This window comes from Cynocephalus volans, chromosome 1, assembly GCF_027409185.1.
Source record: "Cynocephalus volans isolate mCynVol1 chromosome 1, mCynVol1.pri, whole genome shotgun sequence".
NCBI lineage: Eukaryota > Metazoa > Chordata > Mammalia > Dermoptera > Cynocephalidae > Cynocephalus > Cynocephalus volans.
Window position 1 is genome coordinate 121253639 of NC_084460.1, and position 25801 is coordinate 121279439.

At 40.5% G+C, this 25801-nt stretch overlaps 1 protein-coding gene across 6 annotated transcripts in view; it reads right to left on the bottom strand.

Moving 5' to 3' along the window:
• KALRN (kalirin RhoGEF kinase) overlaps window positions 1-25801 on the bottom strand; it is a 621231-nt gene that overhangs the window by 222332 nt on the left and 373098 nt on the right. For 4 of the 6 annotated variants that reach the window (XM_063076707.1, XM_063076704.1, XM_063076711.1 and 1 more), the window contains exons 16-21: window positions 19658-19777; window positions 12610-12828; window positions 9407-9556; window positions 6745-6859; window positions 3201-3316; window positions 2571-2693 (exon numbers count right to left, since the gene is read on the bottom strand). In XM_063076707.1, coding sequence (XP_062932777.1) covers window positions 2571-2693; window positions 3201-3316; window positions 6745-6859; window positions 9407-9556; window positions 12610-12828; window positions 19658-19777 — 843 coding nt within the window. The remainder of the gene's footprint in view (window positions 1-2570; window positions 2694-3200; window positions 3317-6744; window positions 6860-9406; window positions 9557-12609; window positions 12829-19657; window positions 19778-25801) is intronic. The other 2 variants (XM_063076720.1, XM_063076722.1) reach the window with 1 other exon arrangement.

Sequence of the window (25801 nt, forward strand, 5' to 3'; positions counted from 1 at the left end):
GGATTGTCTATAGGCACATCACAACGTGAAAAATTTGTTTTTGTCTTATCTTCACCCAAACTTTATCTTGTTTTTACTCTTACATTTGTGGATTTTTATATAGAAATTACCTTTCTATATTCAGTGTTTCTTGCACTTGACCCATTTCTTTGGGGCAGAGTATAATAATTCAACATACTCTATTGCCCTGTTCAATCATGAGGACCACCATATTTACTCTATTGTGGTATAAGGTCAATTTGGTTTCCATTTCAAATTCATCTTATTGGTTATAAAGATTAAAACCAAAGATGGCTGGTTAAAAGAGGTTTGCCTCTGGGAAGTGAAACTAGGGTGGGGCAGGAGGCTGTTGCCTTTTGTCAGGAGCTCCTCAGGTGAATTTGTTATACTGTAGATATTCTGATACAAATAACCCTGAGATTTCTAACATGATAGATAGGAGAATGATATCCCGTTAACAGAAACAGTTAAGTTGTGAGGGAGAGAGAGAACACAGAGAGCCAAAAGCAGAAGAATGGAGGAATCATATTAAATATAAATGGGGGGGGGGTGTTGAAATCTACCCAACCTTCCTATTTCCTTTAGGTTCACCAGTGTTCGTGGCCTCCCTTCAATGCACAGGATGCAGTCAAGTAACATAAGGAATACAAGATGAATAAAGTGTGATTCTTGTCTTTCATGATCTTGCTGGATCATATGGGAGATAGCACTGCACACAGACTAGTAGAGAACAGACAGCGCAGGCCACGTGCCTGAAGTGTTACACAGAAAAGAGCTGCAGTGCAGAGAGGGGCTAGATCATATCCTGGCATGCAGGCAGGATCACAGAAGAGGCAGCACTGGAGTGGAAAAGTGGGCTCCTTTTAAAAAAGCACAAACTAGAGGAAAGGGAAGGATATTCTAGGCAGAGAAATGATATGGGAAAAGTACTGTGGCAAAAAAGTGTATGATGTATCTCTTAGAGGTAAGAAAATACACCCACTCAGCTGGAGCACAAAACTTGCCTAAAAGAAAAATTGAAGATAAGCTGGGAAGGGAGGGTGGTGCAGGTATAGAAGTTGTGCCTGAAGGCATTGGAGAATCATTAAAGTTTTTGAGCTGGATGGTAATGTGAACAAAGTAGTGTTTTAAAGATGATCAGTAACGAAGAGGAGGATGGATTGGAAGGAAGGAAAGGCCAAAAGCAAGTATGCCAATCAGGAAGCTGCTACAGCTTAGGGTGGTAGCGTCGTGAACGGAAAAGAGGAGAAACATCTGAAACAGGTTGTAAAGGAAGGATGAATTAAACTGACTGAATAATTCTTCACATTTCCACTTTGGTTACAGACAGATTCTGATCCTAATAAGTTCTGGGTATCTGCTGTGATCCATCCTAGGTAAGGAGGAACGTCCACGGGTCTGATAACATTCAGCCTGTTGGTTCATTATTGACACTATTTGGAGAGGGGCAGATAGCTCAAACTGGTTAATTCAAAAGCCACTCTCATTTGGATTTGAAAAGGGTTCTGTGCATCTGCCACCTTCTTTGTACTGTTTGCTCTAGCTGGCATTGAAATGAGTCTCCTATCTGAACTCACAGCTTTTCACACTGGGGGAAAAGGCCCCAAAGCTCACCAGGATGCAGGAGAAGGCTTCCCAGTGTTGAGAGACACAGCAGAGGATTCTTAATGTGGATAACCACTTCTGAAATATCAGCTCAGGAATGAGGTGAAAGGCCTGATTTGGTCACACTGAACTAAAGGAACATTTGCTGTAGTGTCAGAGGGATCTCTAAATAGGATGGGGCATTAATATGTCCCCCCCACCACCACCACCTTGACTCCTATAAGGCAGCTCTCAACCTGGAAATGTGTGGAAGTGATGTCAAGAAAGGTTCCTTCATAGCAAGGAGCCCAGTATGGGGGATAAGACAATACAAAGAGGGAGCTCAGACAGAGATTTTCATTTGGAACTAAGGGTCCTCAGAACAAATCCTGCCTGTGAAAAGAGATAAAAATCAGATTTCCTCCCATTCTAGCATTACAGCCCCTTAAATGTGAATGGGGTGTGAGAGAGTGAGGTACATTCACTTGTGCATGTTTTACTCCTCAGAGACCCAGCTGGTACATTAGCAGGTCTGAGGCCAGATGGAAATAACTCAGAAAATTTTTAAAAACTTACCTACTTTGTGAACCTACCCATAGTCATTAGCTCTTCCCATAAAGTGGACTTCCCAAGCCATTCAAATTTCCAGAATATGTGGATACATGCAGATGTTTGCACATACATGCACATTTTTACATGAATACACACTTTTTCATTTTTGGTCTGAAAGAGTATAGCTGATTCCGGAACCTGGAGCATGAAGATGGGCTTCCAGAAGCACAGTGCACAGCAGTTGGCTTCCTGCACATAATTGCTCTGCCCAGCAGCTGCAATATTTTGGATACTCAGGTTTCAAAGGAGACAATCCTAAACATGCTTCTGCCAAGCATTTCTGCTTACAGAGGCTGCTCCTGTTCTGTAGTGTGAAATTGACCAGCATGGGGGAGCGCCAGGGGATTTGGGGAGAAGTTTGGGATGCTTCCTACCTTGGCAGGCACCCTGAATTCCCCATATTCTTTCAGCAGTTCCTGAGTCTCTTCTGTGGTCTCCCCAGTGGAGGTATGTGTTGAGAGGTAATATTCACCTGTTTCTTGAATCCAGTCTAATGCCTGTGGGAGGAAACAACCCACTCAGTTCCCTAAAAGGCAGCTGTTCATAGGAAAACATGCCATCCTGTGACAAAGGCTTATGGTTTGGGACAACGTGATAGACCCAGGAAATGGTGACATGATTCAATTGGTATGTAGCTCTGCAGCTGTTTTTATGAATGAGCCCTCCCCTGACTCGGAACATCCCACCAGCAAAGGGAAGGGTCTCCTCTAGTAGACTGGGGACTCTTTTAGGACAGGTTTAATAGCATCCATGAATTAAGGGGCATACTGAGTACCCCAGCATCTCCTCCTACCTCCTCATACCAAACTCAGAATAGAGTGCTTGATAATGCTGAAATACTGACAAGAGACAGCCTGTTCTCTTTCCTCTTTTCATCCCATCTCCCATCTTTACTCTGTCTGCTGCTGTGGCCCTCTTCTGGACTGTGTAGACAAGCCTTGCTCATCTGGGCCTCTGTATATTCCCCAGAACTGAGGCAAATATGGGGAAAGCTCTGGACATACCTGTTTAGCACTGCGTTCAAACACCACATATTGCTGGCACTGGTCTAACCGCCGCTTTTTCAAGGTCCAGAAGTGCAGGACGCGATTCTCCCTCTGTAAGAGCTCACTCAGGATGGCTGTGGGGCAGAGGAGATGCACGCTGGTCACAGCAGGACTCTGAGAAAATCCCACCAACCACTGCAGCCCCACGGCCCAAGTGTCAGGTAAACTGTCTTTGAAGCCTCCCATAGTACTAATCCATCATCAGAGGAAAGGGAGAAAAAGGTGGGCAGAGAGAATTTCCCAGAAGAGAGCAAATAGTGGGGTTTAGAATGAGAGCCTGTTGATGAGGGTTCCATCAATTAAGGGGAGAAGAATGTAAGAATGACTCTCTTCACACCAAAGCTAATCCTTGGTTGTAAGAAATCTTGGGAAATGTCAATCCCTAAAAATAGCAACTAACTCAATGGGCCCCTAGAGCCTAATGAACATAGATGGGCTTTGACAGAAATCTTAGTCATTCTTGAGGAGTTGCTAGATGAGGGGCAGGAGATGAACAGCAGAGCAAGGGCTGGTGTAACTGTAGGGAGAGCCCATGTCCTGAACCACATTCTTGGCCTTGTATGAGAGGTTGTGCTCATAGCACTTGAACAGCAGAACCTCAGTTTAAAACTTCTAAACAGTGGGCACAGGGAAGCTGCTTTGGGATCAGGTCTGCAAGTTGTTTTTAGACCCAAATGTCCATGTTGTCTTGGACAGGATCAGAAGAATAGCTGAAAGCTGTTCTCACATTACCGCTGATGATGTTAAATGGGAGGATATACATGAGACATGTAGCACCACAAGTGGGCCATGTAGGTATTCAGTCCCTATTTTTCCCTCACTACTTCTGTTGTTCCAGGAGTAGTTGGCTACGTGGATAGATTTCTTAAGTGTTTTATATAGTATCTTCTGTGCTTGAAGCAATCAAATTTATTTTCTATTATGTCTACATGCTTCCTAATTTATTAGATATCAATAAAATACACAATAATAATGATATGAATAATTAATATTTATTAAGCACTCACCATGTGGTAGGTACATGTTTTCACAATATCCCATGATGCATTTGCCATTATTATTCCATTTTACAGATAAGGAAACTGGGGCTTAGAGAGGATAGGTAACTTGCTCAGGGTCATTCAGATAGGAAGGGGTAGAGCTCGGATTTAGGCCAGGTCTGTCTGACTTCAGAGCCTGAGACTACAGCCACCTTGGTTGCTCAGGTTACTGGGGCTGTAAAGCACAAGTTACCATGCTTTACAAAGATGGCACAGCCCAAATTGCAGTGCTTGTATGTAGAAGTTTTTGTTAATTTTATGTACTTTTAATCCCCCCCAGAGGCTGGCTCTAAAGGTAGAATCTGTTTTTTCATCCTTACGCTGACAGCTTTTATGGGTCCCAATTATTCACCCCTCCTTATATCTTGAAACTTTTTAGTGTCTTCCCAAAGAGGCAAAGTGTACTTCCTTACCCCTAACTGACCTCTGGCTCAGCCGTACGGCTTGCTTTGGCAAATGGATTGTTAACAGATATGACACAAGCAGGGGCTTGAAATGAGCTTGTGGACTTGATCTTGCCCCTCGCAGCCCTGCCATCACTACTATAAAAACTTCTCCTGGGTAACAGTTGCTCCTTCAACCCAGATCCCAGAATGAATACACATGGAGCAGACAAGAGACCTACCTACAGTGAAGGAACCAAGCCAGCCAGCTCATAGCCTGCAGCTCAGCTGCACTGCTGAGCCCAGCCATGATAGCTGCTCCCCAGCCAGCGCACAGTACAATAACTTGAACAATAAAAGCTTACAGCTGGATACCACTGAATTCAGTTGTTATACATCAATAGTTGCTCCCATAACAAAAGCCTAAAATATGTGGCACTGGCTCTGGGTCCAGGCAGCAGCGGAAAGTGACATAGAAGGGATTGTAAGTCCTTGCTCAGGTGGAAGCTTCTGTTGGGCAAGGAAGGAGTAAGAACCTGTTTCCTTTGGTTGTTATGTCCCCTAGTCAGAGCTTTGCTCACTGCAGCTCCCTCTATGGTGTGGCTGAGAGAATCAACCCAGATCATACCAAAATCCTAAAGAGTTTCAGATTTCCTTTTTCCTCCTTCTTTAAAGCTTTCACATGGGCAATCACCTGCCATTGTCCCCAAGAAGATGTAGACATCTCCTGCTCTCTCTGGGTGCCTGCCACTCTTCAGCACACTAAGGTGTAGGTGGGATGTGTGGACTCTCAGCAGGCAGCTGGCCTCACCTAAGCTGCCACCTGCATTTGGAAGTCAGATCATAATCTTTGAAATGTGCTAGAAGGAGAGGGTGACAATGCCAGCCACCCAAAGGGTCCCAGGACTCCAAACAGAACAGCACATCTGGAAAAGGAATCCTGCCTCCTTCTTCTCTGTAGGGAACTTTGATTCCTAAGTTTAATTCTTTCCAGTGGCCTCTGATCTTCCCAACTCTTGAGCTCTCTGAGCAGGGAGGGAAACCCTTCCTAAAGCAGACTTAGCCAGCGCCATGCAGTAGCTCTAAGCTACCCCAGCCCTCACTCCAGATCAGTTTTGTTCCCTCCCTAGCCTCAGTTTCCAGGGTTATATTTCTGCACCCTGTCAAGATGACATTTGTTAAACTCTTCGCCCACTCAAAGGCTAATTTTTGCATGGTCAGAGAAATTTCACAGATAATGTAAGCTTAATGTGGTCAGATAATAAGCAATTTTTAAAGGTTATGTATTTTTTCATATAATTACAGACTTTATAGAATTCAGAGAGATACTAAAAGTTATCTAGAATAGAACTTATCTATATTTTATGTACACAAACCACTTGGTTAGTGGGATGGAGGGATGGGGTTCTTGCAAAATACGGGCTCTGACTCAATAGGTTTGGGTGGGGCTTGAGATTCTGTGTTTCGTACAAGCTCTCAAGTAATGTCAATGCTTCTGGTCTGAGGACCACATTTTGAGTAGGAAGAGTCTAGACACTGCTCTCATTTTAAAATAAAAAACCTAAAGTTTTAAAAGCTTAAGCAATAAGTGACAATTCCAGTATTAGAACTTGGTTTTATGATTCTCAGTCTGCGTCTTATTCCCAGGGCTGTTCAAAATGTTAGCCACAGACCACATTTGGCTTTTTACATTTAAATTAGTTAGTACTAAATAAAAGTAAAAATTTAGTTCCTCAGTTACACTAGCCACATTTCAAGTGATCAAAAGACACATGCGACTAGTAGCTACCACATTGCACAGTGTAGATATCATTTCAGAAAACTGTATTAGGCAGCACTGCCCTGGACTCTAAGATAAATGAAAAATCTTGGGAAAACTTTATCCTCATTTTTCCATTCCAAATTTTGATGCACGCTAAAAAAGTGACCATGAATCACCGCTGCCCACGCCATCCCACATCATACTTTTTCTTCTCTAAAGAGAAGAATCAGGAAATTTGGGATCGCATGAAGACTAAGTAAGCAGTGTCTAGTCCATACTGCTGAAGTGCCCTGAAGCATGTCAGGTCTCGCACTGACCTTTCACTTGCTGCTCGGGTCCCCGAGTGTGGCTGGCGACACTGGGCATGCTGACGTTATTCCTGTGGATGTACTTGAGAAACACCTCAGCATTCCGCCGTGCCAGCGTGCAGGCCTGCGGGAGACAAAGGCGTGAGGATCCTGTCCTCAGTGGGTGGAAGGGATCTGAGACACAGAAAAGGGGTGCCCTCCTTCCTCTTTTTGGGAGGCTTGAGGACTTAACAGTGAGACGATGAGAATCCTGGAGGAATTGGGGGGGGGGCAGAGCTCTGGAGGTCACTTCTGGTTCATGGAAGCTCCAATTCCAATTTAGGAGGCTTACCCTTCTGAGCCTTCCTTTTGTCAAGTAAAGAATTACTCCCTGTGCCTCTCCCCTTTCCATCTCAGATAAAAATCAGAAACCAACCATCCCTTGATTACCTATATGTTGATTTGGCATTACTGAAGTTCACTCTCAGGCTGGTTTTCTTCTGCCACCAGAATGCCTCTTATGTGACCACAAGTGTAAGCGCAAGGAATTTAAACCCACTTTAACATTAGTTTGACTTAGACTTGAGCAAGTAAATTTGGTAAATGCACTATTAATCGTGCATTCCAAATCTAAATGGAAATTACCAACATCTTTCAAACATATTTGTCTATCAAGCCCCCGTCACCTAAATAACACTTATAAGCATCATACTGTTGGGAAATACCAATCTACGTAAAGGAATAAGAGCCATTATACTACTTTCTTTAAGACTCACATCACCTGTGGGGCCAAAGAGGACAGGTCACATTCTCCTTGTCGAATTGATGGACAAGACAGGCCCAGAGAGAGCAAGAATCAGGAAGCAATTCAGAACTGGAATCTAGGTCTACTGAGAGAGTGTTTCTAGTTTCTCTCAAGCCAATATATTTTCCAGATTTCTTTTAAAAGCTGGCTTTTTTCTGGTTGTAAAACTAATACATGCTAGTATACTAATTTTTCATCCACAGTTTTCAGAATTAAATTATCTCTAGACAAAACCATTAAGTTTAAAAATTTTATGCTTAGCCTCTGATCTTACAAATTATATAATTAAAAATTATTATCTAATTATAGCATTAGTATATTATAAATATAAATTATATATTTATATAATTATATAAAAAATCAGCAACAAAGGCTTCTGGGATCTCTGGTAAAAGCCTGCAGGTGTGTCCATGAACTCGGATGCTTATGGATCTGACAGCCTGATGGTGGTCTAAAGCTAAAGAATCTAAAATGGATCAACTAACACATATAAATGGACAGCTCAATATTCTATCTGTTGGGCATATAATTCCCACAGTGATAGGGAGTTTCTCGCTATGGTTTTTGGGACATACTGAAAACTTCAGACCAGAGTGTTTTCTTTATTCTTCTTCAAAATAAACGCTTTCTTTTAACTTTATGAAGAATATCTTTATACCCCTATTTTGAATCCTTAATATGCTCTACTTAAATTGTTTTGTTTTAAACTTTGTTTTGTAATAGGAAAAATCATCTTTCAGTTTTAAAATCATCTTAAGCCCTCTACAGAAGAATTTCTTTCAATCTTATTAGTAAAAGCTGATTACCAACAGTTCTGACTAATACAGGTGCAGATACAAGATAGATGGGAGGAGGGCGGGGGGAGGCCATCTTAAAAAAAAGAATAAAAGTAAAACTCAAAGAGGTGGTCAAGTAGAGAAAATCCCTAATATAAGAAAGGCAGTTAATTGCAGGGTATAAAAATTCTCTTCTGTACTTTCAGAAACTTGAGAGGAAGCAGGACATGAAAGCAAGAAATCTGGGAGCAAATGGAGCCTTTCGATAAGCTTGCGCACAGAAGACTCTGTCAGAGAGAGGATCAAAGGCTGGAGGAAGGAGGCTCCTGAGGACTTCCCACACCAGCTGAAAGCCTGTGCAGAGCAGGACTGCCTCGCTGGCCCGCTAGGGCTCCATCAAAAAAAAAAAAAGCAGATAAGGTATTTCTATCTTAACACAGAGGAATAAACAGTGTTACATTTATTGGTATTTGATAATTGCTAGATTGATAAGTACAGTGTCTAAATTTATTTCATTATTTAATTCTTGCCCTAAATTTTACATCATCCATTTATAAAAGATTTATTATAATAGTGTTTTATATATAGGCTTATGTTTTTCAATCAAAAAAAATTTTATAAACCAAACATAACTGAATTAAAGCATGTATGAGGGTACTTCTAAAAGTTAGTGGAAAGATTTGTATTAATTTTTAATTTGTATTTGCATTATTTTTTAATTCTATTTTTCCATTGACTTTTTGAATTACCCTCATTTTTCTCAACAACAGGATATTCAAACATGGCAGCAGTACTACTGGTGTATTCTAATTGCCTAATCATACAAAAAGTGCTAAGGGAGAAACAATGTTTAAAGTATAACCTTTCAAAGCTTCAAATTAACCAGTCAATATCTGCAACCCCTTCCCCACTTTAGATTAGAGGCTAGGAAAACACAGGAGGGTGGGAGCCACATATGAAGCTGTGTGTGGTGTGTGTATGCGTGCGTGCGTGCGTGCGTGCGTGCGTGCGTGTGTGTGACAGAGAGAGAGGGAGGAAGAGAAAGAGAGAGAAAAGGCAGATGAAAGAACAAGGCTGGAGTCTGAGACCTTGTATGAAAACATGCTCTAACCTTAAGAAAGGCCTCCTTTTGTTCCAAATGCTTGCTGATGAGTGGAATGACGTGGTCGATCTCGGCAGCTGGTCCCAGTTTATCTCGTCCACCACACCAGTCCTCATCTCTCCGGTATTCTTGCTCTAAGCTCTCCAGGACACTACACACCTAATGAATCATGGAGGAAAAGACTCAGTAAATTATATATAGTTGGGAAGTATTCTCTGAGGAACTTCAGCTTACAGAACCCTACACAGATGACATTTTTTTATTCAAAGTTCAATTTATAGATTTAAAGTGTGCAGTGCCCCTGGGACAACTAACAGAAGTCCAGGAAGTAGTGAGAATCCTGTGTCTGGAGCTAGGGAGACAGATAATGACCAGAGGTATGGATTTTGGAACATGTATAGTCAATGGTTGAAGGCTGAAGCTATGAGGGTTGATGACATCCCCAGGGAATAGTACATACACTAAGAAAGGAAGAAAGACTAGTACTTTTTGGGCTTCAAAGTGTTTTATATATACTATACTGTTCTAACCTCACAATAACTCTGTGAATTAGGTAAAACCAGAAATGAGGTTTGGGGAAGTTACTTAACTTGCCCAATCATCTGTACTTGTCTCACGGTAAAGCAGCCTCAAGCAGAGGTAAAGAAGATTGCCAATGTTATGAGATTTATGGCCCATAAAAGAATATCATCTTTTTCCTCCCTTGGGGAAAAATATCCCAGCAAAAACGTCTCAAAGTCCTACCATAAAGCAACGACATATTCAGGTCCTCTATTGCAAAATGAACATTTCCATAAGAGGGATAACAATTTGGGTCAACTTGAAAGACAGTTAAGAATGATTTCAGTTCTAAACATGCTGAGAGGCCATCCTAAGTGACCTTTATAAATGAACTCAGAAGAAAGCAGAAGCATTTTGAAGGGAGTTTGGAGGGAAAGTTAGGTTGGGTCCCACAGTGAGAGAGATCCAAGTCAGCCTAGTATGAGGGCCTAAGGGAGGATGCAGAAAATAGAAACTCCTGTTCCTTTACTTTCCTTCAATAGACTTTGATTTCTTGCTTAGATATGGCAGCAGGGGAGAGAAGCTATACCTGTCCCTTGGTCCCCTCTGAAAAAGTCATCCCTTTTGATGAAGGATGTGTCTTTGGATAGGATGTCCACTGAGTTATGAATTGAACTGAAATATGAGCTCAGAGATATCCTGGACAGAACACCTCATAGCCAGACATGCTTCCCATGTCATGAGAAATTCTGTCCCTGAACTCTAGGTGACTTCTCTAGCCCCATCTTGAACATTACTCCTCTGTTCATGCAAGGTATAAAAATGTGCAGGCAGGCTCCTGTCTCGAGGTAAAATAGATTATAGACATGCAAAAAATATAAGAAAAAGAGTACTTGCTATCTATCCGATGATAAAACTGGACTTAGAACCAACCATTTTGTGAGTTAGAGGAAATGAAAAGATTATTAAATATAAATCCTTTAATTTAACAGGTGAGGAAACAGAAATCCAGAAAGTACAGTAACCTTCAAATGAGGTCAGTTCATGGTCAAATTTCCTGACTCTTACTCCAGTGCTCTGGTCTTCTTAACCATCTCAAATTAAGGGAGTAAGCCTCATTTTTTCCCCATATGGATATTCAGTTGTCTAGCACCATTTGTTGAACAGACTTTCCTTCACTCACTGAATTGCTTTATGTGGATGTACTTCTATAACCTTTATTTTGTTCCATTGTGGCTATTCATACACTGGTAATATCTATGTTGGTCACTATAGCTACAGAGGAAGTCTTTAAATCAGGTAGAATAACTCCTCCAGTTTCATTCTTCCTTTTCAAGATTGTTTTGGCTATTCTAGGTTCTCTGCATTTGCATTTTATTTACACATAAATCTTAGAATTGGTGTATCAATTTCTACAAAAAAGCCTTCTGGGATTTGATTGGGGTTGTGTAAATCTATGAATGAACTGGGGAAGCCCTTTATCATCTTAGTCTGCTGCTCCCACTTCCATGGCCATCAAAGGCATCATCCCTCCAAAATAACAGAAAGGACTGGGAGAAGGTGTGGAGACCACAAGGCTGGTTGCAGGGCCCTCTGATGGGCATGTTATATTTGCACCTAGGTAGACTTTCCCATGGTCCCTGTAAGTCACCCAGAGGGGAATGTTTCTCTGATCTATTTCTACCAGGGAGCAATTCAAATAAGGGAACAATTTTACGTCAAAAAATAATTACTTCTGCTTTATACCTCTATTTCATAAAAAGAATTCACTAACAGCACCCAAATCACTTTAAAAAAAAATCCTCTTGGTCCTTGTGCATACAGCTGTATAGAGGTAATGGAAATGCATCTGCATCCTCATGGCCCTGCTGTACGTGCCTCCTGCCTTTCCTCCCACAGCTGCACTAACTTACCAGTTGGGCTCAGAGTTGCCCAATGACACAGAGCCTGTCATGTTTCCTCAATCTAACTGGGAGCCGCATGAATGAAAGAGCCATATGTTTTTCAAGCGGTGCATAATGCCTAATTGTGGTAGATAAAATTATTGTTTAGCAAATATTCATTCTCCTCTCCCAGCCTTCATAGGAGGCAGTGTTGCCTCATTGATGTTGGCTTGGCTAATGGGATGTTAGAGAATGTGACATAGACAAAGTCTTAAAATGCACTTACACAGTAGATTTAGGCTCTTGCACTCCTGCCTTTAATCATATGCCTCAAGTAGTTACTGGTCAAGGAGTATGAGACACATGAGAACAGTTGTAGACCCAATCTTCAGCATGGAGCCTAGTTCTATCAAGCTTAACCAAGATCAACTGAACCCCAGATACTTAAGTAAAAAGTAAATGTGTATTTTTTTAATATCACTGAGTTTTGAGGTGGTTCATTACATTGCATTATTGTGGTAATAGCTAACTTATACACTGCTCAAATCTAGCACTCAGCATACACCCAATTTCTACTTCAGCACCTCCATATAGATATGATGAATTTAAGAAATTTATGAGAAACAAATCATGAGGTCCACTGCTCTTATGGAAAGGATTATAAGGAAGCCAATTGTCATGTTTCCACAAACCATTCTTCTATTCTCAAAGATTGGTACTGGGATGACTGGCTTCTTGCAGACGTTGGTGCTGCACATTTGCAGTGGGAGGAAGGAAACAGACTTTTGTCAGCCTCAGCCCCACATGTTCCACAGCCCTTTCCCTCACCTGTTCAGAAGTTTTGTAAAAGGCCACAGAGGCATTGACCAGTTTTAGACGGTCTTCCATCTTCAGCATGAGCTGCTGCCAGTGGAGGGCCACCTTCTCAGCACATTCCCGGATGGCATCGGCATCATAGTGGCCAGCCTGGAGCAGCGCCTCGGCCTTCTGCTGCACCTGCAGGGCACTCTGGTGCGTCTTCTGCAAGGAAGTGGCATGAAAGAGGGACTGGGCACAAGGGAAGGAGAGAGAGGTCCGTGGGAACAACCCAGGTGTGGTATGGGAGGGGGTGGAGTGAGGCGTGAGTGGAAAGATGCAGAAAAGTTAAAGAGCTTTAAATGACTGATCCATTTTGTCATGACAATTAACACATTATTGTTTTTAAAGCATATTTTAAAAACAAATATCACACATTTTCATTAACTAATCTCTCAGGACCCTAACTCCTTTTTTCCTACTTTCATCACTCTGGATTTTAAGGACATTTCAGGTTCTGTAGTAGAGAAACAGAAGTTGTGTCTACGTCCTCTCTCTGACTTGTCCACAAATTAAATTCCTTTAAAAATCTAGTCATAAAGCTATTCATTATAGAGTTTTCAAAGGAGGTTACTGTTGCAGTCCCATTACAGACCAAGTAAATATAGCACATTAAAGAAACTCTCTATTTAATATAAATCTCAGCTATCATTTTAACATTAATAATCAGTTGAAAAGGATTCCAGTAGAAGAATAAATTTGGCAGGTTAATAAAGCTAAAGAGTAACTTCTCACATAATCCTCTTGTTTCTTCACCAAGGGAGCAGAGCAGTATAGTAGATAATTCAGCTCAACACATAATCCCCATATTATTTACATTTGCCTTTAAGGGAAATATATATATATTATACACACACACATACTTGTAGAAGATTTATTTTCTTAGTGCTTTCTGATTCAGGCTAAATGTGTTTTGCATTCTGTGAGTTTACATTAACAGTAGGAGGTGGGAAGGCTGGGCTGGAGGACTGGGTGGCCGAGAAAGAACCAAATGGGGTTAAAATTTACTAAAATAAAGTTCTGATGTAGATGATCCAAATGAGAATGTTAGAGCCCAATGGACTTGAAAGAGCTAATATCATTCCAACCTCAACTGCTGGGATTGTTCTAGCCTAATGGTGTAGTATTAGTTTGGCATTTGCACTTTTAGGAAAGAATAGTTCAGCTGGCAGTGAAAAGAGACAGCTAGAAGCCCAGTAACTTACTCCAGAAGTAATATCTGCCCTTCTTCTCAGGCAGCAGTTGTGAGACAGTTCCCAAGAGCTAATCCATTCAGCACTCCCTGTGTCCAAGTGCAACCTCCCTCATTCTTTCACCTGTACCTCCCTGATTCCACCACACAAGCCCTTCACTCTCATCCCAGATTGCAGTCTACACACTCCTATTTATTTTCCCCAGTCTACCGACTTCCTTTTGGCTTCTCTTTGCTCTCTGCTGCATCTGCAGTCAGTGATAGCTATGGTAGCACCTCTGGTAACCTAGACTCCTTCACTCCCTGGCCTTTCCACCGAGTCAGCCCTCATTCCTGATGACTGTAGCGGCATTCGGGTTCCTAATTGCCGAATGCAGCTGGAGAAAGTAAACTCGTGGGCAGAAATGATCCACTACAAATCCCAGGTTTTCTTTCTCTTTTACTTATCAGACCACTTTCTTTTCCTGTCTCCTAATCGTAGAGGTGCCAAGGTCAGTTCTTGTGTTTAACTCTCCTCTGCATGGCTCTCATCTATTTCCTTGGCTTCTATTATCTCCTCTCTGCAGATGACCCCCAAGCCTTGTCTCTTGACTGACGTCTGATCTCCCTCTTCAGCTGTCTTCGGGTACAAGGGTGAGCTGCCTGCACACCTCTCACCCTAGTGAGCAGCACTGATTCAGCTCATCTAGCTGTCTACTCCACACTCACTTGCTTCAAAGACACACTTTCAATAAAACAAGGGATCTTCCTCCAGAGAGGAGGGGCCCTCACCAGGAAAGCCAGGCAGCCTTTACCACTCTGTGAGAGCCTCCGCCTCCTCCCAGACAGCTCCTCAAGTTCCACAGCTGAAAGGAAACTCCTCCTTTCTTCAAAACAGTTTTCCAGTGGCAACCTGCCACTTCAGTTGGTGCTCCCCTTCTCCCTGCCACCCAGGATTGCAATCTTGACATCATTCTTGACTGCTACTCCCCACTCCCCAATTCCACTCCAGCCCTCCCCACTGTATATATAGACTGCTGTGGTGGTCCCCTAACTAGCCTCCTTGCCTCCCATTTCTAATCCATCCTTTGCATTTCTGACAGATCCATTTAATTCTCTGTAGTGGGAAGTGCTTGCATTAAGCAACTTCTAACATCTCTTTCAGCTCTAAAAGTCCCATTTTATGCTGTAAGTATCACTCCCTTCTCTCGATTCAAAAGCCTTCAGTGGTTTCCTCACTGCTATGAAATTAAGTCCAAACTTTGAAAGCTATAATTAAAAAGCCCCTCACAATGTGGTCCCAAACTACTTGTATAACATTATCACCTGCTACTTTCCTACAAAAACCCTTTGAAAACACCATAAACTTTCCTGTTTTTGCTACCTTCATTCTTCCTGCCTTTAATGAATACCACAAAGTCTCTCTCCACCTACGTTTCAGCTTTCTTTTGAGGCTCAGCTCAAGTCTACCCTCCTTCAGTGAGGCCTTTTTGGACAGCCTGGGACTCAATGAAAACTACCTTCTTCTGAACTCCTATGTCACCCATCTAACTCTTGGCTGATTCTCCTTCCTTAGACTGTGAAACTCTTAAGGCAAGGACAGTTTGAAAAATCAGTTAAATAGCTGTCATTTATTTATCCAAGGCTACACTCTGTACTGGGCACTGTGCTTATGCATATATTTTCTAGTTCTCCTAACACTACTTCAAGGAGGATATTATTATTCCCATTTCACAGATTAAGAAACTGAGGCTCAGCTGGTTAAGTGACTTGTCCAAAAATGTACAACCAAGGAAAATGTAAAACCAGGAATAAGACTCGGGTTTGATATTCCCAAACCTACATTCTTTCTACTTTATCACACTACATCATTTTATCTCTAGCAATCAGAACAGTTTTTACGGACTCTCATTCCAAGGAAGGGTTTGCCAAATGAACATTAGTGATTATGATAATTATCTGGCCTCTCCTCAATATATGAAACAGCATATAATTGTCATCATAAACCCATTATTATGTCTTTTTCTTTGAGAGTGGAGGAGTAACTTGATTTTCCTATGATTTATGCCGTGTGATAAACTTTCTTCCTGACTCTGAAACTCATTATCATCTGATAGTCCTGGGAACCCCTCCCCCTTTTAATTTCCTAAATGATAAACTCTCATCCATATGACACAATCTTTGCTTTGCTAAGCCTAAGTCACTACGTTGCATTTATTTCTAGTGCCCATTATCTAGTCCTATTGAGTGCTATATCTTTAAGACACAGATATCAAGGACATTAACATTTAGTAGGAATACACAGATGAAAATTGAACTGAATCAATTAAATTTATTATCCAGTTTTAACAACTTTTTCTGGCATAACGCTTATGATTAAAATGCATAAGAAGATTTCATATAAAAATGGATTTTAAAATTGAGCTTGTCTCTGTAAAGTTCACGGTTCCTGAAGACTCATCAGCCACATCTTGGATACTAGCAGATAATAATCTAGGTTTGCTTGATGAAGCTATATTGCTTCTAGGAGCCATGTATTGCTCTCCATTTTGAATGGCTCTGAGGAAGTTTTCCTGAAACCAAGGATACTTCAGGTAAAATTTCTGGCCTTTCTCGGGGAGACCAAAACCTTCAACCTAATAAGGCCACCCAAGGTAGGGTTAGCATACCTCCTGGATTGCCCATGACAGTTCCAGTATATGCCTATTTTTTCTGGATTAGTTATTAGTAATTTCCTCTTCAACTATCAAAAGTGTCTCATTTTATTTTCTTTTCTTTTTTTTTTTTTTTCTTTTTTTTTTTTTCTTTTTTTTTATTTATTTTTTTTTATTTATTTTTTTTTTTCCTCCTGAATTCTTTTTTTTTTTTTTTTTTTTTTTTTTTTTTTTTTTTTAAATTTTATTTTGTCGATATACATTGTAGCTGATTAATGCTCCCAATCACCAAAACCTCCCTCCCTTCTCCCTCCCCCCCTCCCCCCAACCATGTCCTTTCTGTTTGTTTGTTGTATCAACTTCAAATAATTGTGGTTGTTATATCTTCTTCCCCCCCCCCCCGGTTTGTGTGTGTATGTGTGTATGTGTGTGTGTGAATTTATATATTAATTTTTAGCTCCCACCAATAAGTGAGAACATGTGGTATTTCTCTTTCTGTGACTGACTTGTTTCACTTAATATAATTCTCTCAAGGTCCATCCATGTTGTTGCAAATGGCAGTATTTCATTCGTTTTTATAGCTGAGTAGTATTCCATTGTGTAGATGTACCACATTTTCCGTATCCACTCATCTGATGATGGGCATTTGGGCTGGTTCCAACTCTTGGCTATTGTAAAGAGTGCTGCGATGAACATTGGGGAACAGGTATACCTTCGACTTGATGATTTCCATTCCTCTGGGTATATTCCCAACAGTGGGATGGCTGGGTCGTATGGTAGATCTATTTGCAATTGTTTAAGGAACCTCCATACCATTTTCCATAGAGGCTGCACCATTTTGCAGTCCCACCAACAATGTATGAGAGTTCCTTTTTCTCCGCAGCCTCGCCAGCATTTATCGTTCATAGTCTTTTGGATTTTAGCCATCCTAACTAAAAGTGTCTCATTTTAAACAATAAATTATATGCTTTCCTACCTACAGCTATTTCATTTTCCCTTATGGAACCCAGGGCTCTTTCTTAGGTTCCAAGAAGTCAAATTATGCTCACCATCAGCAATCATTGCAAAGGTCTCCAGTAACACTGTTAAAACAGGCTAAGCCTAACCCGACTACTCACACTCCTTTTAAAATTTCTTAAGTCCTCCCTGACACATGCAGAACCTGTTCTAAACTGACACATTTAGAGAGAAGCACAGGCCACCTGGAGAAGGAACCTATGTTGAAATTCTGGTTCTATTCTCTTCTATTCTAGCCATGATGCAGACCCTACCTACCTTCCACTCCCAAGATCTCCCAGAAATCCTATCTTCTCTGCCATGCCCTCTTGAGACTGTAGACACAAACCCTAGAGTGGCCTGTATCTCAACATCAATTCCAGGAATATTTGATTAAGTTGTACCCATACAGAAACGCAGAACTGATTAAGAGACATTTTATGCTTACTGAGCCTCTATTCTGTAAGGATGCAATGGCATCTAAGATAAAATAATACATACTGCATATGCAGTCATGTGGAATGTAGTCGGTCCATAGCACCATGAGTGCACTTACCCACCCTTTCCCACCAGCTCACTGAGATGCTCAAGCATGTCATGACGGTTGCTCTTACTTGCCCAACATTTGACTAAAGGACTGGCAGTTTGATGACCTGATAGGACACGTAAACCTTCTTCTTCAAGATGAATATAGAGGAGGTATGGCCAAGAGCTGTCTTCTCCTTGCCTAGCATCCCTCGCAGCTTCGTGCCATGCCTCCAGTCTGATGGTCCAACCCTTGTTTTCTTCATTGTTGCCCATGCCTATGGGAGCTTGATTGCTGTGTACCTAGCTCTTGATTATAACCCCAATCCTGACTTTTCTTTACAGTGAACAGATCCTAACACTGTTATATAATGGGTGTGTCAACAAACAGCAAAAGAAACAGCTGATGATAACAAAACTTATTTTCTCTGGTTAATTCCCCCTTAGAAAATAATTTGCTCATACTATGTGTGCAATATACAGTTTATTTTTACATCTCAAATCCAAGACAGTACTTCTAGTACTAGTAATGGTTCCTAAGAAGATATCAAGCATCTTAATGCTATGTTTACATATCCAGGATGGTTTCTGGAAAATTAAATGGCTTAATTCAATCAATACTAGTTTTAAAATGGCTAGCAATCAGTTGGTTACTGTATAAAAAGACATACTTACGGGCACAGAGTTAAAATTTTATTATTTTTCCATCATTGCTGTGGAAAATTTTCATTAATTTTTTTTTTTAGTAGAAGATAATACGCTTTTGCATTTCTTTCTTACAAATTCTAAAGTGAGTTGAATTCTACACTGAACCACAAGTAATGTTTTTCACGTTTTCACCCCTTATCTCTTTTCCCATTGTTACTAAACTTTTTTATTTTTAATATAGTTCCCATGTCCCATTTCCTACTCTTTTTCCTGCACCACTCTAAAGCAATCAGTTTGTGTCTTTGGGGAGGAGAATGCCCTAGTAGAAAGGATAATTAAAGGAATTATTTAAAACAAGACAAAATTTATATTAGATTATCATAAGTGGAGTTTTATTTTAAAATAGGCTTTTAAAAAGTCCCAGTTGGTGAACTTCTTCTGGTTGCAGTTTATTCTTTAAATATGACTTCTATCAGCATCATGGAATAACTACTTTCAGTGAGGTAAACTATCTGGTGCCATCTGGTCCAATGCTCAGTGTTCGTGTTAAAAGGCAGACTCTGATAACAGCATCTAAATGTTACATGAAAATCAAATGTTTAAAAGTAGGATCCTCACTTGTCTATGACTTTTGGACTTGTTTATTCTCAGTTCAGAGTGATCTTAAACTGGAAGCAACTTCTAACCTTTTAGCTTTACATTTCTCACAGGGTACATAGTCTAGAATGTGTAAAAAACTCAATGTACCAGGGGCCTTAAAGGTTGAAGGTACCAATGAGCAAAAAATATTGTCATCTGCAGTGTCAAGAATATTTTTCTTCTAATAGCAGGCTTCCTTGGGGGGATGAACTCCTGCATTTGCTTCCCTATCAATTCCCGGGTAACAGGGCGGCTCCCTGGACCATTTCACTAAGAAGAGTAAGGGCTTCACCACCTGAAGGTACTCCCACCCCTTGGAGAATCGTCCTGCGTGAGACGCAGAGCAGAAAGGGGTAGGGAGGACAGTGCAACCAGATTTGGGTGTTACCTCGATGGCCAGCTGGAACTGCTCGTGCTCCCGCTGCAGCTGCTCTGCTTCGGACAAAGAGCTGGCATTGACCAGGCTAGCGTTGAGCATTGATTCTCCATTGCGGATCCATCCCAGGACCTAGGGAGTTGGGACAAGCACACAGGTGAATGGCCTTCCACAGCTTCCCCAGAGCTGTTGGCTTCTCTGATGGGTACTTCAGTCAGAGAGCTCGCTATCTCTTATCCTTTGTTAGATGGAGGACAGGAAGGGTATGGATAATTAAAATGATCATCTCCCCAGTCTGACCTAGCACCTTGTGCCATAAGGTACTTATTCTATGTACCAACTTCATTATTAGCTTCATATATTATTTCTTCCCCTCAACACCCCTCCTTCCCCAATTTCCTCACCCACTTAATTCAAACATTGCTTAATCTGATTGTATTGTACATATGTCTAAAGTTTCTTCTGGAACATAGGATAATATAAATAAATAAATGCCTTCTGTTGGTATCTTTTTCTTTTTTAAAAGGCCCAGTTCAAATAACAACAACGTCTCAAAATCTTCCATACCTGATCACTCCCATTGGAAACAATCTCTTCCTCATCCAGGACAATGATCCTATTTCATATGTACCACCTCAATGGCACTCACCACAGATCGCCTTGTTTAGTTATTTCAACCTGCATTTCATGTCCCCCTTAGAATGTAAACTTCCTGAAGTCTGGGGCAATATATTAGTCATATTTTAATTGCACATAGTGCCTAGCACAGTACCTTGCATACAACGAATGTGCTGTTTTGTAGTAATGTTTTGAAAGCAATAGAGAATACCCAAGTCACACCTAAGCAATGGGTCCAACCTCTAGTACCCTGCAAAATAGCCAAGAGTAGACAGGTTTGAGCTTTGGTGGGTTAATAGCCCAAAGGATGGAAGAAGGAAAAAGAAAAGAAGCAAAACAGCGTGAACAATCCATACACTGAATCACCAGAAAAAGGGAGAGTAAGCTATAATTGACTTAAATTATTTAGAGGCTATGGCTATGCTGAATACAATTTTAAGGTGACCATAATGAGTACTGGGGGAAAGAAAACTCAGCTATGGAATATTAGGATAGAAGAAGAAACAGCCAACACTGTCTAGACAGTCCTAGATGAAATGGAGATGGGACAATTATCCAGCTAATAGAATCAGTGCAAATAACCCAACTGGAAGAGTGGAAGAGTTAGTCTCTGAAAATCTACCTGATGTCTAGTCACCAGAACGTTGCCTTTTTTTTTTTTAAGGAAGTCTGAAAATTTGCTTGGAAAGGAAATAAGTATTCTGAAATTTCAAGATCAGTAAATACTGTCCATTTGTTACCTCATGCCAAAGGAGAAGATACCACAATCTGTTTCACATTTGCTTTCAGATTTTTTTCTCCCTCAACCTCCTCATGTTGAATAATTAGAAAACACTAAGCGTAGGTCTCCTGCTCCATAACTCTCACAGGCATCTCTCAAATTTCATCCCTGGGCAGAAAATGACTGATGCCTTATTGTGCATAGACAACACTGCGGCATAAATTCCACTGAAGTTGGGCTATTTGGATTGAGATGTTAATTCATGGCCAGTCTGGCAGATTGTGGATGAGATGCCAATCTGTAGAGCAATTAGTTGTGGGAAATAACTGCTCAGAGTGTATGTGTGAAATCTCTGTTGTCATTAGTGAACTATGGATGGCTGGCTAGAGGTGCTAATAATTTCAAAAAGCTGCCTGTAAGTTCGGGTACATGCATTCATAGATTGCATGCCCAAATGCTTCATCTCTTTGGAAAATGGAGCTCACAATGTATATTTTGCACTATGTTCCTCTGCAATGATTCATTGCATTTTGATTGGTTTGCAGATTCATTTGAGGGTGTCAGAGAAACTTTTTCTTCACGTGCAACACAAATCAATGCTTGCAGGACATCTGACTCCCTCTGGGCATCCTGAGTCTTGCTAGAATATTTTTCTCTCCAGTTTCAGTCAGTTGAAAATATCAGTTATAGCTATGGTGGTGGGAATCACCACTTACCAGCCTTTCAATTTAGAAATATCATGGGTTCAGTCCCTACTTCTTTTATTAAATTACACCATATCCTTGTTTATTTTTATTTCTGAAATGCACTTTATAAAGGCATTTTAGGACTTTAAAGTGGGACATTTGATTTTAGGAAGATAAAAATGCATGGTAGTTTATGTCCATGGCTTAGATCCAGGGTGGGATTGATCTCTATGAATGAGTCAATCCTGGAAGCAGAAATGGCATAGTACAGAAAAAGCATAAATTTTGAAGTCAGACTACCTGGCTTTGTAACTTACCCAGCAAAATCACTTACCCCATCTGAGCCTCAGTTTTCTCATATGTAAAATAAGGACAATTGTACCTTCCCTTTCTGCATTACAGGGTTGCTGTGACACACTATAAAACATACAGTATGATGATGATGGTGGTGTTGGTGGTGAATTTTAGCTTGGAGAAAAGCTAGGTAATACTGTGATTCTTCATTTATACCTCACCCAATGAGAAAATTAAAAATTTAAGAATATTAAGCTTGATTTCAGAAGTTCTATGAGCTTATTGGCATATCCTGATGTGATATATGTTCCTTAGCTGTTTTGTCATCATTATTCTTTGTACTCTGATCACTGACAACCCTTGTTGGTATAATTTTCTATTATTGGGATGTTTTCTCTTCCTGGTTCATAAAACTGGCTATTTGTTTTCCTGTGAGCATCCAAATGTGTGCAAGGTAGCAGAAGAAATATCATAATTAAAACGAGAAAATGTTAGTTTTACTACTCTCGAACCGTGATCACGGAAACATCATTTAGTCTCGCTAAGGCTCAGTTTTCTCAGCTATAAAATGTGAACATTTTCCTTGCCTAAGGCACAGGATAAAGATAAAATGAAATAATTAATGTAAAAGTATTTTTCAAACCATAAAATAAACATTTTACATGGATCAATCACCTTAGACAACAATTTACCTAATAGGTTAGATGATCTTTAAAGGCCATTTCCAGCTCTAAAATTCTATATTTCTTTCAAAATTCAGAGTGCCCCTACATCCACAGGATACCTGAGAAAATCAGTTAAATTGAAATGAGGGACTGAAAGAATACTGCTACTTGGCAATTTAAGAGCTAGGCCAAGGATTCAGCTAAGTCTGAGCTTGCAGGGGGAACCAAAAACAGAGATCTATTGCTTCCTCAGGTCAAGGGAGCTCAGATAAGTCCAAGTCAGGAGAAGAATGGATCTGGATGTCTCAAATGATGATGCCATTAGGCTGGGCAAGCTGAGCCTTGTAACCATGTAGGCTGGGGAAGCTGCCTGTAGATGGCTGTGTTCTCGAAGTTATCCCTAATGAAGCTGTGAGGTTTCACTCAAGGCAACTGACGCTAAGGACTGCTACTGCAGATAACTTATCACAAGGCACAATTATTTCTTAAATTCTAGCTATGGGAAAAATCATTAGCTGCTCAGATGGTAGCAGGGAGCCTATTGTATTTCTAGTGTTCCTTAGTTCTAAAAATCCATGATCTATGAGATTATATGTGTTCATCCTTTAATTTTATAGACTGTGACTATGTGTCCTCTTAATTATCTCCATTTTGAAACAAAATAATGGTAGTTGTCCCTAGGGTTGCCCCTCTTCTGGATCTACTCAAACTCCTTTCTAAATTTTATATACAGTCAACAGAACTGAACACAGTATTCTCTGTAGGAGGGTGAAAACGAGCTAATATTTTCTCCTTTGTTTTGAATGTCCATCTTGATCACATGAAAATTTCGGCCAGCATTTGGTCCAAAGAAGCAAAGTAAGCCAATGTCTTTAATAGTCAAATAAGTATGATTTCTCTCCCCATAGTTTAGAGATCCAACATCTTACAAATCCATTTTAGCTTATTTTCTGCTAAATGCACTGCTTTGCAGGAATACATATGGAAATTCATTTAGTTTATGCCCATTAAGTAGGTTTTTCAAATCTTCCTGATTTATCTAACAGATATGAGGTCATCTTTACAAAAGTGATAATTTCCCTGGAAGAAATGATAGCATTCTGTGGGGTCTAGAGAATAATCTAAGAGGACATCTAGGTGGTCTAAGGATCTAGACCATGGACTGTAATCAGGGGAGTGGTTTCCCTTCAAGGTCTACCATTTCTCCAGAGGTGTTTGGGCTTATCTATCTTAGATGTAAAGTCCTAAGTAATCCCAGAGAAAGAAATTCAGTTGCATTTGTCAATAGCATTTGTTCCGAACACTTGAAAATTATTTTCAGTCTAATGTCTGTTTCTTCCTCACTCTTCAAAGCTTAGTTTAATATAATTCTGGTAGAGCTACACTTAAGGTTATGATGTCCACACAATCAAATCTAAACCTTTAATCTATGAGCTCTGAAGACATAGCTGCATCATAATACATTACTGCCCTCTACCTTTCTGTCCCATTAATGGCATTTCAATTGAAGTGTTCTTTTTCTTTTCTTTTTTGAGAGTATATTCAAAAGGGAAACTCTCAAGCTAGTGTCTAAATTTAGCCTCACTGATCAATACTGACATCTATATTAACTCCTTTTTTCCAAGTGTCAACAACTTCCAAATCAATATTTCCTGCTCCACCAATTTCCATCAAGCACAAATGCCTTCTCTGAAACTGGACCGGATGACTTCCTAAAGAAAGAGCCTACATTGACAAGGAAAACAAGTCTGCCTAATGAGCCATGGTGGCTTAACCAAGCAGCAGTCCCTGGGTACCTTGAAGGGCCGCTGCCCTCTGCAAAGGCCTTTCTAGATTTCTTAAGAGTCTGACTTGAGCAACCTTGTACAGCATCGAACTACAATTCCATTGTGTATCATTCTCACCATAGTAAGGAGAAGGCATTTTCCCACCCCCACAGAAGAATTCTTTTGTCCTCCAACTCATGAAATGATGAATGGGAATGTATATAGATATTAGTCAACTCTGGATTATTTATATATAGACAATCTATTTTCCCATTTCACAAATTACCTATCATCATCCCAGCCTCCATCCTATACAGGATGTATACTTGAAGAATGAAAATTCAGTTCCATTTTAATATCAGCCAATAAAAACATAATTAGGGAGTTGACTCTACTATTGATGCTGGAGAAAAAAATAAATAAAATTAAAAACCCAGGAACAAAAGCAAAACTATATATATAATCATTTCAAAGAATGATTTTCCTGTTACCTGTTTTGTTCAGATGGTCATTCCTGTCACTTTCCACTCATAGAAATAACCAAGTATGAATAGCAAGGGTGGATCCCAATGACCTGCTGGAGCCCTGATGACTCCAGGCAGGTGCTGACCTCAAGGAGGTGTCACCTTCTCCATTAAATGAAGGCCGTGCCTGCACTTGTCTTCTCAGACATGGTGCTGCCAAGGACAGGAAAACCTCAGACTTTGTTCTGCTGGAGGGCTTACTTCTACTTCTCTTGGAACCCCATGATAGGAGTGAGGCCCAGTAGAGGCAAATGGTAGAACCATGGACTTAGGAGGCCTGGGCTTAAGTTTTAGCTAAGTAGTCTAGAGGCCCCTGGGAGCACTAATCCTATGGTACCTAAGTTTTCTCATTTGTAAAGGAAGCATAACACCACTTTTCCCCATGGGCCAGTTTTTTAAAAAAGAGATCATAAATGAGAAAATACTTCTGATATGAAAAGAAAGTACTACTAAATTTCAGAATTTGTATACTTATTACTGCTCTGGGCCTGCTAGGATTTTCACCACGTCTCCATGAATAACATTTCTCTCTGGAGATTGAGGTGTGATCCCAGTGTAATCAAGCAGAAAACAATCTGGATGGCAGCACTGTGATCTGGCTTGCCCAGGGCTCAGTGATTTCATCTGTGCTGAATATAAATCTTTAGCACAGCATGTATATGGGCTCTAGCAGGGCGTTCACTGGAAGAGAAGGAGAGTGGAGAGGATCATTTTGCCCATTATAATAAGTAACAATATAAAAATTAAGACATAGGCATTAGCAAGAAATACCCCTAATATAAGGGATCAAGCAATAGTTAGATATGTCATTTTTGTCCCTCATGCTAAATTAATAGACTTACATCTAAAAGCTCCAGCAGCCACTGTACATAAGAAAAAAAC